The following is a 15287-nucleotide window of genomic DNA, read 5'->3' as shown; positions in this document are numbered from 1 at the left end:
TTCTAACTAACCCACTGATGTCACATGGACTACTGTGATGATGTTTATATTACCTTTATGGACAAGGACAGTATACTGTATATACAGCTTCAATGGAGGGACAGAAAGCTCTCGGACTAAATCTAAAATATCTTAAACTGTGTCCCGAAGATGAACGGAGGTCTTACGGGCTTAGAACGACATGAGGGTGAGTCATTAATGACATTTTCATTTTTGGGTGAACTAACCCTTTAAATATTGCCTCCAAGTGTCTGTAGATGCTCAAGCCACCAGAAACTACTCATCCAGCGAGGATGCTGTGTATGCCGGTGAAGCATGGATGTCTATGTCAGGAAAAGTGCTTCTCTTGATTCAGATTGTTTTATTTAGTGCCATGTCAGCATTCAAAGCTGTTTTCATGGCAAAAACTACTACAAAAATACAAATATAATAAAAAATACTATAAGAACCAAAATAACAAAAACAGCAAGTCATATTATACAAAAATCTTTTTAAAATTACATTTATAAAAAATAAAAAATAAATTAAAACTTCAGGAATAATCTTACTAAGCAAGTCCTTCAGTGAGATAACTTCATAAAAGAGCATTCTACTTGAATTATGTCCAGGACAATCTAATAAAATAGGTTTTGCTTCTCTTCAAAAACAACAATTGCAATATTATGGTAGATACAAACCAATACAAATGGTATTACTCCAGTGAAGTGATCATCGCATGTAGCCTTAGCTAACAGCCGTGTGGGAGGGTAATTCGTAAAGGGGCTTCGTTGCCCACTTTCATTCGAATTGACCCTTTGTGTGGCGTCCCTTCCCACATTGGGAGCACAAAAACTGTGTTTGAAATTCCCCAAAGATATGGTCTCGCATGTCTGTTAAAGTAAACCAACTTCCCCTTTAAAATTTTGAAGATGTATCAAATGCAAAACAAATCTACATCACAGTAAGTAGGGGGACATGTGCCAAAAAGGGTCGAGAACCACCAGTCTAAATTCCTCCATACCCACAATCCTCTTCTCTAAAGCCTTGACAGAAAACCACACAAAACGATAGCAAACGTTTGTGGAAAAAAGCCAGACGCGACTTGTGATTTTTCACAACGGCTATTTTAACCCATGTGCTTATGTTCCTCCAAGTGTAACAACCCAAATTGATTGCCACCATTAATACTGTATTTCTGTTGAGGGGGATCAGGGATGATGGATGTAATCTCACCTGATTTAAAGGTATTCCTGAAGCCGCCTCCTCCTCTCCCTCCTCGGGATCCTCCCCTGCCTCCTTAAAACACCAGAACAGTTACAGCAGAAGCACAAACTACTCTAGATAAATTTACATTTACTGAGTTTAAATCTATAGTTCTGCTAAAAAATGGTATTTTAAAACAGTTTTGCACATCCCTAACCAGGGTTCCTGGACAGTCAAATTTATATTTATTAAGCTAGGAAACGTTAAACATGTGCAGTGCTTGGGAGCACTGGGTTGGAAGAGGAACATGGTTGAGAAATGCTTTAGGCCGTGTCCTAACCAGACACGATGCGATAAGACTCCAGCGACAAATAATTTGTCTGTCCACACTAGAGGCGAGTGCGAGATCTCAAAATCAATCAAAACCCACAGCCAATCAGAAGAGCGTGCGGGCGGAGTCTCGCGGCGAGTGCACGGCACCAGATAGTAATCTTGACGGCACTCGCAAGAAAATGCATAAGTTGCTACATAATCAAATGCACAAATATTACACCATTTAAACATTTATTTAAAAATACATAGGCAACAGAGTTACTAAACAATATTTGTCAAATAATACACTTGTTTGTTCAGTTTGAATGTTCTTGTTTCCATTTGTTAAATTTTAAGATCTGAGGTGAATTATCCAGTGTTGCTTTTACAGCTACAAAGCTGGAGCACTAAATTATATTTAAAGTCACATGACACACTTTTAACAATTAAATAAAGCACATAAACAGTGCCTAAGATTATCATTGCCACACGTTGTGTTTGTTCCAGCGCGACGTCGCAGAAAAATACAAACCGTTTCTAACATAGATTCATCGCGGCTGGTTAGGACAAAAACTCTGATTAACATGGAAAATAACTATCGTGTCTCGTGTAGTTAGACACGGTGTAAGGTGTTGCTGAAACGCTTTATCATTACCGAGTATAAGTTCAGATACTCACCTCTGCCCCTGAATCCGTCACCACCAGTCGACCTCCACGAGTCACTATCTGCAAACACAATGGCTCACCTTAGACAGGCTCTGATCTGAATCCTTTCAAGCATCATGGTTCCAGATCATAATAGCCTCTGATACAGGGTTTTAAATATCCCCAATAATGAGGCTTGCTTACACAAGTTATTGCTTCTAATATGTTGGTAAAAACACAGGGCTCCAGACCAAAATAAAAGGCAAAAGGAAATGGGAGCCAATAGGTTCAAATCTCAGAGTTGCTTGGTTAATGTGTCGCATTTAGGTTGCGGTCTGGAGTCCTGCAACAGAGCGGATTCATACATACAGCCTTATCAGAGGAAAACAAACCTGCATTGTTTGTCTTCTCACTTCCTGAACTTCCTACAAATAAAAAGCATCTTGTTAACAGAATAAACATGGCTGCCACTGCGGTGTACAGAACGTGGTTAATGAGCATAAAAAAAAAAAAAGTTGCCATCCATAGTTCTAATCTACACCCGTGAAAACTCAAAGCTATGCTAAAGTAACGTCTGTCAATCACTGACTGACAGCAATGACTCCCGTACATGCACACGATAATTTACACTTGAGTATTAATACAAATTATTTTATGTACAAAATGAGGCTCATGAGATAGTCAACCTGTATAGAAGCTCTTGAATCCTCCAGCACTACTGGAGCCCAGACCTGTAAGTGAAGAGGGCCGATACATTTGACATAAGCGTACGTTTAAAAGGACACCAATCAATTTTGCCTTGATCTTACGCCTGTGAAATTAAATGAATATCGATTTCGGCTCCCAATGATCACCAAAATAGTACAATCGAGTAAAAACGATTATTTTGCCATGTTCTGTTTTTCAAGAACACTTATTTTGTCTTGTGTCCTGAATGACACGCACATCCGCCCCTCCCGAAGCCATAACCTCTCTCAGCTTCAATGTTTAAACTGATGAGACTTAAAAAGAAGTGAAAATTATCAACTTTAGTTATGATGCAATGCTGGCCCGATTGTGCAAAAGACAATTCCGTCATTTCCGACTCCTAAACGCGAGAGTGTAGTTTCGACGCTTGCCTTATCCAGCCCATTTTGAGAGAGTGAAATTGCGTCTTGGAGAAAGTTTTAAAATGATTGATTTGATTTTATAATCTCTGAGTTTTAATTAATTAAGGATACAATCTAGTAGCTAAAGTGAATCAATGTTTGTGGGGGAATTACCCGCATTATAAGTGGTAGACCTGCGGGAATTATTCAAGTACTTATTGAAGTATTATCTGTTATATTATTTATTTTAATCGTTCAAAAAGTACAAAAAAGTTCAAATTTAGATTTTTTTAAAGTCGGCATGAAATCAAAATTGACCCTATTTACTTTGTTAGCGGATATTACTAGTCTTGTGGTGAACAATTAATCCGGGCAAGTTAATACACGGTAAAAAAAAATAGTTTGCCGAAGTTATCTTTAATCAAAGTCTGAAAAGTTACTTCCGGGTCTGGAATGGTTCTTTTTCTGATGACATAGGCTTGACGGCTTGGGTTGGTTAATCGCTTCACCATTCCCTCAAATCGTTACTCTGCTATGGGCGAGAGACGGAGAGGAGGAGCGCTGAAGTAAAACCCTGCCCTCTGTTCAATATTCCCTTTCACTCGGAAATGCGTCACAACACTTGAGAAAAGTCAACGTCTGGTTCACGCCAGGGTTATTATAGTTTTGCATTATTCATTAGTTTTTATTTTTATTTCGTTTTAACTTTGTGTTTTCAAATTCAGTTTAGTTTTAATTAGTTTCTAACGTGGGTTTGCTAGTTTAGTTTATTTTTTATTTTTTGAAAATGCTTAGTTTTAGTTTAAAACTAATACTAAAACTAATTAAAACTAGTCTGTCTCCGACAGCCTGAAGGGGTTATTCCCAATAACTACCGACTCGCTATACATTATCCCGCTTATTACATGGCTACCTATCAAATGAATCACTACTTTGAAACAAAATATTGATTTAAAAAGGAGTTTATTGATGGTTTACGATTGTATTGCTTCCGATAAGCTTCCGCCAAAGAAAATAGTGCGCTCCGTCTACGGTTAGAATTCTGTGAGTCCATATAGCAACGCTCTGTTTTTCATGACAACGGTCTGTTATACTCCGCAGCGGTGTGTTATCAAGAAGTAACAGACCGCATTCTACATTGGAATTCAACCAAGCCATGTAATAAAACAAAATATAAACTTAAAAAGGATGGGACAAATGGGCTGCCAATGTAGATCAGAAGGCCGTTGAAAAAGAAAAGAAATAAAGTATTAAATCCCAAGATGTATCGAATCAAAAGGTACGTCGGTCCAGCGGGCATTTGCCCGGAATGCCAGATTACCATTCCAGCCCTGCAGCTTAACGTTATAACGTTAGTGTTTTGACAACGACAACACAAGTGCATTTTAAGTTACCTCAAACTTGCGACTAGTTAACTTTTTAAAGAAGAACTTTTCAGAGAATATAAAATATTTGTATACCACTTTTTATGTGTGTGATTGTGTAAGTGATTGTGTAAAGGTGTTTATGAGATACCAACCTTTTGCGAACTTGCTTCAACGTGTGTGACTGTGTGTGTGTGTTTGTGTGTGTGTCGCGCGCATGCATGCGAGAGTGACAGAGAGACGGAGGGAGAGCAGGGAAAGGAAACACAGCTGAGCGAATTCTCTGCGTGTTTTTAAATAGCGTCGAAGGAAAGACATTGACAAAGACGAAAACTAAGGACATTTACTCTATAATTTTATTTTAGTTAGTTTTGTCAACCACACATTACAGTTTTATTTAGTTATCGTTTTTTTGTTTTGCCTCGTTTTTATTTTTATTTCAGTTAACGACAATGTTTTTTCCCCATCTAGTTTTCGTTTTTTCGTTCGTTTTCGTTAACGATTATAACCCTGGTTCACGCGGACTTTAAGAATTGTTGAAAGGTGTCTTTTATAAATGCAACACATTCCCTAAGTCATGTGAAAAATTCGTGACAATCATGATTTCAATACTGACCAAAATAATCGTGATTATGTTTTTTTACCCATAATCGAGCAGCCGTACTTGATCTTTTGACATGGCGTTTGCATCATTAAAACATCCTGTAAGTTTCAGAGCTTAAAGAGTTTTAAAAAGCATTTAGTTGAGCTCATTATTATAACATACGGTAATCGAAAAAACAAGAAGTGTAGGGCGGGCTCTTGGTTCTATGCATCAGTTGTTGATTGGGTTTTGAGATTGAGCCGTTGCACTCCCATGAGGAAGCAGAAGAATGCGAGCTTTAACCCGGACTAAAGGATTGAACAAGTCTTGCAAGCGTCACCAGAGAGAAGTCTGAAGTTATAACATCAGATTTTTTTTTTCTTGTAATTTTGAATCGAAGCATACATGTAGATTAATCTTTCACAATAAGATCCATTTCATGCATTTGTAAAATATTTCTGCTGGTGGGGGGTTTCAACACAGGTCAGAGGTCACTCTCCGCCAGAACACGACTTGCTTACAGCCATTACAGGAAGCCATTGATTATAGTGTATTAAAGTTATAAATATTACTTTAATATTAAATTGCTTCGCTTGAGGCTTTTATTAACCCCTGGAGCCGTATGGATTACTTTTATGTACAACTATATATTGTATACGGTTTATTGACTGAAAATGTCTGATAATAATTGCGTTACAGTTAACATTAGATTAAGTAACTAAAAATATTTAATACATTTGTTTATCTTAGTTAATTTCAACATTTTTTTAATACATAATTAAATTCAAATTATATCTGTAAAAGTGTTACTTATTGTTCTTTAGCACTTTGAACTGTTTGAAACATTTGATTGCTTTATAAAATTTTTGTGCATCGTTTTATTTTATTTAAATGTTCAGAGTTCTTTTTATTGTAAGATGGTTATTAAACCTGCAGGGAAGACAACACTTTATTCTAATCCAATTCAATATGTGATACCAGGCTACCATGAAAAAAAGCTTCAGCAATTATCGGGATAGGAACATTTGATACCGTCACATGCCTAATAGTGTGTTTTCCACAGACTTAGTGAACTGTGGTTGGGTGTTCCTCGGTCTAGGGGCATTTTAAAGTTGTCTATGTGGTGTTTTTAATATACTTTAAGACAAATCATGTGTAAACTCATAAGTCAACACCACTGCGGTTTAAAATCGCTGGCGTTTCTGACGTCACAAACTATCTTGTAACCAATCAGGTGAACGTGCCGGTGGGCTTTAGCATATCATTAACTATGACTGCTCTGAAGCAAGGGAGGGGCAAGAGAAGACAGATAGCCCAGAATTTGTTTTCTGTTGATACGAAAAATCGTGTAATGGCGGAATCGTGTATTTAGCAATATAGCGGGTGAAAATTGATATATTACGAAGTTAAGATGAACTATGTTTTTCTCCATTGATGTACTATAATGTTCAAAGCATTACGGATAATGATTGTTAGATGGCAGTTGTCTGACTCGGAGTTGGCGAACGTAAACATGTTTATGTAACATTAGCAACACATTATTAGCTGTTTGATCAGTCAAGCAAAAGGCTAGTCTCCTTAAATACCTTTATGTGTCGGGCGTTGTAGAGAGCGATACATAAATCGCAGTACCATTGATACTGAGTGGATCTCTGAGCAGGTGTGAGTGAGTGGAGGCGGGGGCTTTATGCCCTTTATATTGTAACATTTATGGCGCAATCTGAAACCCTAAGAAGAATGTACAAAAAAAACCTACCAAATCCTGAGTTGGAGGATACAGCAGGGCTCTGTAGGAGGACAAAAAACAACATTAACAAAATGCCTACATTAATCATTCACAGCTAATGATATTATATTGGGTTTGAGTTACAAACAGGAAACCTGTACAGTTATGACCTACAGCTCAGACTTCACTGCCAAAAATATGATCAATAAGTTATTTCAACATACGTTTTTACATTGCTTTAATTTTTTAAGTTATACAAGATTCACCTCAAAAGGGATAGTGGTCCCAATAATGAAAATTACCCCATGATTTACACACCCTCAAGTCATCCCAGGTGTATATGACATTCTTCTTTCAGACAAATATAATCGGAGTTATATTATAAACTGTCCTGGCTCTTCCAATCATTCTGGCAGTGAATGTCTGTATATATAAAAGTGCGTCTATCCACGATAAAAGTGCGTCTATCCACGATAAAAGTGTGTCTATCCATGTTAAGTGTGTCCATCTATGATAAAAGTGCATCTATCTATGATAAAAGTGCATCTATCCATGATAAAAGTGCATCTATCCATGATAAAAGTGCATCTATCCATGATAAAAGTGCATCTATCCATGATAAAAGTGCATCTATCCATGATAAAAGTGCTCCACACGGCTCTACGTGGGTTAATAAAGGCCTTCTGAAGTGAATCGATGTGTTAGTGTAAGAAAAAGATCCATATTTAAAACTTTATCGACTAAAATAACTAGCTTCCGGCAGATGTCCGTACGCATCGTTTAACTGTGAAAGTGACCCTTGACCCGACGCATGACGAACGCGGAAGCACAGAGACTAGAGCAAAACAAAGCTCCAGTCACGAATTAAAGTCTAAAACTACATTTTTAGACTTTAATTCGTAAGAGAAATGTGGGAAATTGAAATTCGTAAGACAAGAGAAATGTGGGAGGAGCTTGAGTTTGTTGCCCAGCCCTGTGTTTGAACCGCGAGAGGCTCAAAGCTTACACTACTCCTACATCATACATGCGTCACGAGTTACTCTTGTGGCTTAAGTCGACTGGCGTAGGACGTCTGCTAGTTATTTTAGCTGACAAAGTTTTAAATAAGGATATTTATCTTACACAAACACATCGATTCACTCCAGAAGGCCTTTATTAACCCCCTGGAGCCGTGGAGCACTTTAATCATGGATAGATGCACTTTTAATGAATAGATGCTTTACGGACTTCAAAACAGAAATGGCCATTCACTGCCATTATAAAGCTTGGAAGAGCCAGGACATTTTTTTAATATAACCGTGTTCGTCTGAAAGAAGTCATACACCTAGGATGACTTGAGGGTGAATAAATCATGGGGTAAATTTCATTGTTGGGTGAATGATCCCTTTAAGTTGAAATGTCAACTTAAACATCTAAGTTTATTGTACTTAATTTAAGGAAGCAACTTTTTTTTTTTACAGTGAGCAGTGGCTCTGCAGCGCCTCCTGAGCACATGCTGGATGTCTTCCTCATCTGACATCTTCCTCAGGCTCTGAAGAGTGCGAATCAAGTTTTAGAGTATAACTTTGTGGAAAGCGTTTTTTACATTTATTCATTCCCAGGATATGAATGTGATAAACAATAACATTTTAATTAGTGAAAATTTAAATTCTAAATTTTAAGAATTAGATTTCTACTAAGCAGTTGTATTAATATCAGGAATTAAATTTTCACTAGTAAAATGTTTAATTATTGTCAAAAATGACATCACTCACAGAAATACAAATTATGATATCAAAAGTTGAATTTCAACTGGTAAAAACAAATTCTTGATATCTAATTGTATTTTCACTAGTTAAATGTCACCATAGGTTGCCATTCAAATTCAATAATTGATAAAGAAATGATTTCTAACTCATTGAAATTACAATTTCACATATCAGAAATACGATTCTTACTAGTTAATATAAATGATAATTTTTTATATCAATCATTACATAGTTATTAGTACAAATATAAATTCCTGATATCAAGAACTTAATTACTAGTCAAAATGTTAATACATTTACAGATATTAAGATTTTACATGTTACTTTTTAATATTTCAGATATCTGAACATGTATTTTTGATATCAATAACTAGGAGAGTAGTTTCAGATTATATCTAAAATGGCAGTGCAAGTCACGATGGATAAACGTGCTGCCAAATACCTACATGTAAAACGTAGAAACCTAAATTGCAGTAACAATATTCTCAAATAACTACTTCTAAATAACGCACACAGTAACAATAATCAATATATACATTTGATATAGCAAATATAAAAGACCAATGGCTAATGTTCGCAACACTACTGCAGTGATAAGTTAGAGGAGAGCACGTGGCCTCCACTCATCTCGCTCCGGTGAGGAAGAGTGTGGTCGACTTTAACTTTACCTGATCTTCTTCCCAGTCATCCATGTTGAGCAGCTTCGGTTGACAGAAGACAATTCAATATTTCCCAGATCTGTGAAAGAAAACAAAAAATGAACACAATGTCCTACTTTAGGAATCAATAACCAAGGCTAACATTTTGAGTAACTTGGGCCTAACGTTATTTAAATTCAACGCCGGTCATTAAGAGTTCTTCTTTCAACGACAACCTACTGTAAAACGCTGTGATATCTAACAAAATCAGCAGATAATATAGTTTGGATTTGTTATTACCGTAATAAACCTTCATTTAAATGCTAAAAATGAAACATAGACACGCTAGCTGCTAGTCAATTTGACTGACGTTAATTGAACCGCGGTATAAACTAGCATCTCGCTAATTAACGCTTCACTTTGACTCTAACGACTCAACTTCTCTTAAATTCGCGTTAATACAATTTTGTTTACGAACTAACTCATTTTAGTACAGTTTCTAAAGTTAAAACAGCATACATTTATCCGAAGACCTGGTGGCACGTGCGGCTGGGAGACAGGGCGCTCGCGAGAGAGACCGGGCAGAAGTGACGCAATCTCTACTTGTGGGCGGGAAAATCAGAACGCGTTGCGATTCGCGCGTTTGAACAGATTCTTTTGAATGAATCAGGCGAACGATTCACACGTCCGTTTGAATGCTTAATTTCCTATTGTTCTGAATCGATGGGCCAAATGACTCTGAGTCATAGTTCTTTCTGTGTCCTGAATCAACTTGCGGCGTTTGAGTTTTTTTATTAGTTATTAAAATAACTAAATTATAATAAACTAAAGTAAAATAGTAATTAATTATATGTTTTTTATGGTCACCTGTCTGGATGGTTGGTGGTACACAGCAGGTTTTGGGATTGGTCCCCACCAACAGTCCTTAATATGTGGATTGGGAGCAATTAACATCTCAAGTCACCCTAAATTATTATTTAAGTGATTACAAAAGTGTTAACTCCTATAACAGATTATTAGACAAGGTTTAGGATAGACACTGTACAGTACAGTAATGTGTGTTTTACAAGAGATCATGAAAATCTGACATTAATATAATCCATAATAACACTGGTGGTAAAGAGAAAGGCTCATGATGAGTCAAGTTCATCTCAAGTAGCTTTCCCACAAGCTAAGATCAAATACAAAACAAATACAAAACCTACACACAAATGTGGTAACACGTATGACACTAAAATAATGCAATAAATATTAGTTTAACAACATAAGATGTAACATAAACTCATAATGTACATAACACAAAACTAAAAGAAGAAGAAAAAGAAAAACTAAGAAGCATAAAATTAAAAAACATCAAATGTGAAGTGCACAGGGAATTCTGGGAATGTCATTTTATGGCTTTTCACTATAAATTATAAGATTTTTTGTTGTTTTTATTTCTGAAAATGGTGCATTTAACAGTATTTCACAGCAAAAACATACGGTGAAACTTTATGCTGAGAATATTATATACTCTTTTACCAAAGGCTGGCATTTGTTTTATTATGAGATTAATGATTGTGAAGACATATCACAACTTGTTGTTTCAGTGGAGAGATTTTTGAACTCTTGATGTAATTTTTTCATGTATTGATGAGAGGTTTAGATAGAGTGACACACGGATGAGGTGTTGGTGACCTGAGGTGTATATAGGCCATCACATAATGCTGCTGACTCACTGCAACCCTTATAAAACCACCAGGTGCACATTCACTCACCGCACCTCCAGAACCGGTTCCTCTTTACTGCTCCGCCAGAGAACACACTCGTGATGCTGAAGGGCCACACCACCTGCTCAATAATCCAGTATCTGTCACCAGCAGATGGGTTTGCACACTGGGACCAGCTGAGGATGCTGCTTTGCAAGTGCTATTCTGGAGTGCTGTGGTGATTCTTTTCGTAGAAGGAAATTCAGCCAGCTGTATGTGTAAATATTATGTGTACTTACTCCCATTTTTCTTGTTTGTTAATATATTTGTGCACTTTTAGGACTGTTACAGACACTGTTAAATAAACATTCTTGCACTGAGGTGCTATTGGGTCGTCATTACTCCAGTACTTCACCAGCACGCCTCATCATCGGATACAGTAAAGAGTAAAAATAACACTGAAGCAGTTAATGAAATCAACTAATCTATGATATTTGACCATTAGTGACGACAACTGCGCCATATTTCTTCATATTTCACCAGAGGATTCTTAAACAACTCCAAAAACAACTTTATCATGTTCATTTATTATAAACCAGTTGGGCTTTAAAAGGTTGAAGTAACTATTTGTCCTTGATTAGCGTTCCCTTAACTGGACACTTGGCCCTTGACTTTTCTTAAATTAATTCTGTTTTAGCCGTTATTGAAAGTGCATGTACAATTTTGTCTACAATTTATGTTCCTGACTGCAATGACACACTTGATATTTGTGCTTTTTTTTGGAGTCTGACTTTAATTATCAAGTTGTTTATAAGAGTAACATTGAAAGAGCCGTTGTAATAATCCCTGTTATTGTACAAACTTCCCTATACCCCCTTTGTTGTCATATCTCTAAATGTTTTTGTTTTGCAAAGCACACACGCTTTTGATATGTGGACAGATCCACATTTTTACATATGTGCATGTAAAATGTATCACTGTGCAGTTTTCACCCATGTTTTGTGAAGATTAAGAAAATGTTGTGACCCACAGTTATTTTGTCTCTTGAATTGAGGAGAAGAGGATCTGGATGCATCTCTTTTCTTGTATTAATCAGAATAAAAAAGATAATAGTCCAAAAGAGAAAACAAACATAACAACTTTACATCCGAACGTAAAGACAATACTCAACAATTAACTTATGTAACTGAGGGCATTACAGTAAATACAAAAAAATAAACAAGGAACTAAACAATACACAGGTGACAATAATGATTTAAACAAGATAGCAATTATGGGAAAGAAGGAAACAGGGATTAAACAGCAAATAGGAACATACAAACTGAGAGAACTAAAACCCACATTGAATGTGACATAAACAAACTTTTTTATTTGAATGTTTTTTTTATTTTGTTATTCAAAACTTCAAATGACATACCGATACTATAACTATAACTAACATAATAAAAATGGTCAGTTGTGCAAAATAAATGATGATCAAAAGAAGTGATCGTATGGATAAAATAATGTATTGTTTCTTTAAGTGCTAAATTTAGAAGCAAAAACAATGCTTGTCCCACAACACTGCTTACTGACCACTGGCCTACTTACAGTCAAGCCAGCGGGACAGTCTTGCTCTTGGTCAACCACCTCAGAGCAAACACTGCTTGTGAAACAGCTTCACTGTGTTTGTGTAGCTTGAAAACAGCACTATTCGTGGTCCAGCAGACCAGGGGCCTGTTTCAGAAAGGAGGTTAAGTGAAAACTCTGAGTATATTAACCCTGAAATGAGGGAAACTCTGGGTTTTCCATTTCAGAATGGGAGGTATATCAAACCCGAGAAAGCAGAGTAAGTCAAGCCCGTTTCTGAAAGAGAGGTAACTTATACTCAGAGTCAGTTACCATGGCAACTTACTCTGTGAACCTAACCTGGTCGGGAGCAGGTTTTCTTCGGTAAACCCAGAGTTTCTTGCGGTCTCCTCCCCTTTTTTAAAGAGGAAGCGGTGTTTAAACACCTCATTCATTCTTTCTGTACATTTATTCATTGCTGTTTTTACTGTTGTTTTTAAAAAAAAAAAATTATAAGATGAAGTATATATAACTCCTTAACTGGCAACTGAAAATACAGTACATTAGAGTTACATCATGTAGTTCTAAACAAATTCTACAGAATTAAACTGTGGAATTTACTGAAAATCACTTGGGGGATAAGAATGTCCGTTTATACTTATATATAAACTTCGATTCTATAGGCTACGCCACATACAAATGTGAATGTGTAGATTGTCTGATGTGTAGACACATAATATTAACATTACACTGTAGGCCTCTCTGTGGCGCAGAAACCCATCATCCTGTGAAGATGAGCATTTGTACACTTTATAACTATTTGTCATAATTTCTGGTGTATTGAGTAGGCAACTTACAACTGTCTGGGTTTGTTGGGACAGGAGGCTCCAAAAGACAGATATTAGTCTCTAGATAGATATTAGTCCCAATAGATATCAGAATCTATTGGGACCAACGAAAAACCCAACCCAAAGTAAAATAAATGGAAATATCAAAAATACCCTATATAAAAAATAACACATAGACCTCTTACATTTTATGAAGGCCCTTGGATCTCCGGGAGTGACCGGCTCTGATGAAGGAATTCCCTCAGCCAAAAATGCTGCTGCACTGCTAGACACTGGATGCTATTTAGTTATGTAATATGTCAAATGTTTGTAAAGTCAGATAGCCTACACCCATGATATGCTCAAGCCTTACCTGATTGAATTATGTTTTTATATATATATATTTTTTTTCAGCTGCTGTCACATTCTTTTAATGCCTGCAGGATTGCACCTATAGCCTTCATGAAAATTTAAATTAGGTTGAATAACTGTTCTTCCAGTTTCACCTCTGATATTATAACAGTTGGGTAAATTACTCTAAAATAGTTATTAATTACTAACTACAAATGACATCTTCAACAGTGTAATTAGATTAATGTAATAATTACTATCTTTAGAAAGTATTGGTCTACTTATTATTAATTACTAAGTCCCATCAACCTCAACCACTTGAACAATACAATGAGGAGAGACAAGAAACTGCACTTTTAATGCTTTCAAAATTAACAATATACAATTGCATGAATTATTCTTAAATTGACCAAAGTGTGTAGAGGGAGAAGGTTACATTCAAAATATACCTTTTAAAAATGTATGTTAAATCCACTGTTGTTTTATACAGAATTGTTCTATAGTCTATGCAGTAGCCTATTTAATGTAATTACATCATATTTTATTTTAAATGACAGTAGAATTAAGAGTAATCCCTTTAATTAAATTACAATATTTAGATGACTTGGTAATTAATTACACCCAACACTGTATAACAGTAATTCCGCTTTGTGTCTGGCGCTGTTGCCATAATATAGACTCATAATATCTGGGCTCCATTGATAATGGCTTTTTATAGTTCTGGTGCACACGCTCAACTCAAAGTGAGTCAACTTAGAGTTGATTGAACTAACTAATTTCAGCTGATCTGAAACCGAAAACTCAGAGTTTCCCATCTCAGGGTAAGTCAACTCAGAGTTCAAGTTTTAACTCAGAGTTGGTTGAACCTCCTTATTGAAACAGGCCCCAGCACTATCAGGAAGTAGCGAGGCAGTAGTTTTCCATTGCCTTGCTTTGGAATAAAAACCATAGACTCTAAAACCCAGTGGTGGGCCGTCAGGGCCAGCAAGGCCTTCTCTGCTGGCCTAAACACTATGAGAATCACTAACTTGCACTTTAATATATATTTTTTATGAATGAGTATTAAATTATTCCCAATAGTCCGTTCTCATAATTTCATAGCTTTTCTCTTGGTTGCGCTGCTTCTAGTAGTGTATATTTATTTTAGTGCTTTTATCCAATCATATTTTAGTCATCATGTGTTGCCAGGGTCAAATATATCTGCTTCGAGGCCTTCAGAATCGATAGTGCGGGCGCCTGTAGCTTAAATGAATGGCAATGAAACTGTTGCTTTAACCAATCAGATAATCGGTCAGATTTAATCAGCCAATCAGATATCGAGTTGATTGCACCGGGGCCATCTAGCAGGCACACAATAACGTAAGCATTTCCACGCCCTTTGATTGGATGGTCAGAGCGTGTACTATTATTACTGGTAGTCAGAGCTAGCTAACCGCATCTGTAGCGAACTGTGTAAACTAAAATACCTGTAGATTTAATAGTTTTTCAACCCACAAATTAATGTTTATTTCCTTCCTCGACCACCAGCAGGTTCAAACCTACCGGAAAAAATCCCTTATCCATCTTACGCAGAGTCACGGATCTCTA

General features: G+C 36.4%; 2 protein-coding genes across 11 annotated transcripts in view; both read right to left on the bottom strand.

The window, feature by feature from the left end:
* The window catches only part of ddx4 (DEAD (Asp-Glu-Ala-Asp) box polypeptide 4), a 28310-nt gene extending 18110 nt beyond the window's left edge, over nt 1-10200 (bottom strand). Inside the window, exons 1-7 of one of the 9 annotated variants that reach the window (XM_079600819.1) lie at nt 10154-10200; nt 9317-9386; nt 6931-6961; nt 2826-2870; nt 2532-2564; nt 2173-2220; nt 1213-1275 (exon numbers count right to left, since the gene is read on the bottom strand). In XM_079600819.1, the coding sequence (XP_079456945.1) occupies nt 1213-1275; nt 2173-2220; nt 2532-2564; nt 2826-2870; nt 6931-6961; nt 9317-9340 (244 nt within the window). In that variant the 5' untranslated portion in view covers nt 9341-9386; nt 10154-10200. Of the gene's footprint in view, nt 1-1212; nt 1276-2172; nt 2221-2531; nt 2565-2825; nt 2871-6930; nt 6962-9316; nt 9409-9472; nt 9781-9805; nt 10119-10153 lie in introns of those variants that run through there. The other 8 variants (XM_079600815.1, XM_079600817.1, XM_079600816.1 and 5 more) reach the window with 8 other exon arrangements.
* Nucleotides 1-15287, bottom strand: part of slc38a9 (solute carrier family 38 member 9) — a 219439-nt gene that overhangs the window by 44838 nt on the left and 159314 nt on the right. The gene's annotated exons all lie outside the window — the stretch shown is intronic.

Source organism: Phoxinus phoxinus, assembly GCF_949152265.1.
Source record: "Phoxinus phoxinus genome assembly, chromosome: 23".
NCBI classification, from domain to species: domain Eukaryota; kingdom Metazoa; phylum Chordata; class Actinopteri; order Cypriniformes; family Leuciscidae; genus Phoxinus; species Phoxinus phoxinus.
Note: the sequence above shows the minus strand (reverse complement) of the source record. Positions and strands in the feature narration are given on the sequence as shown.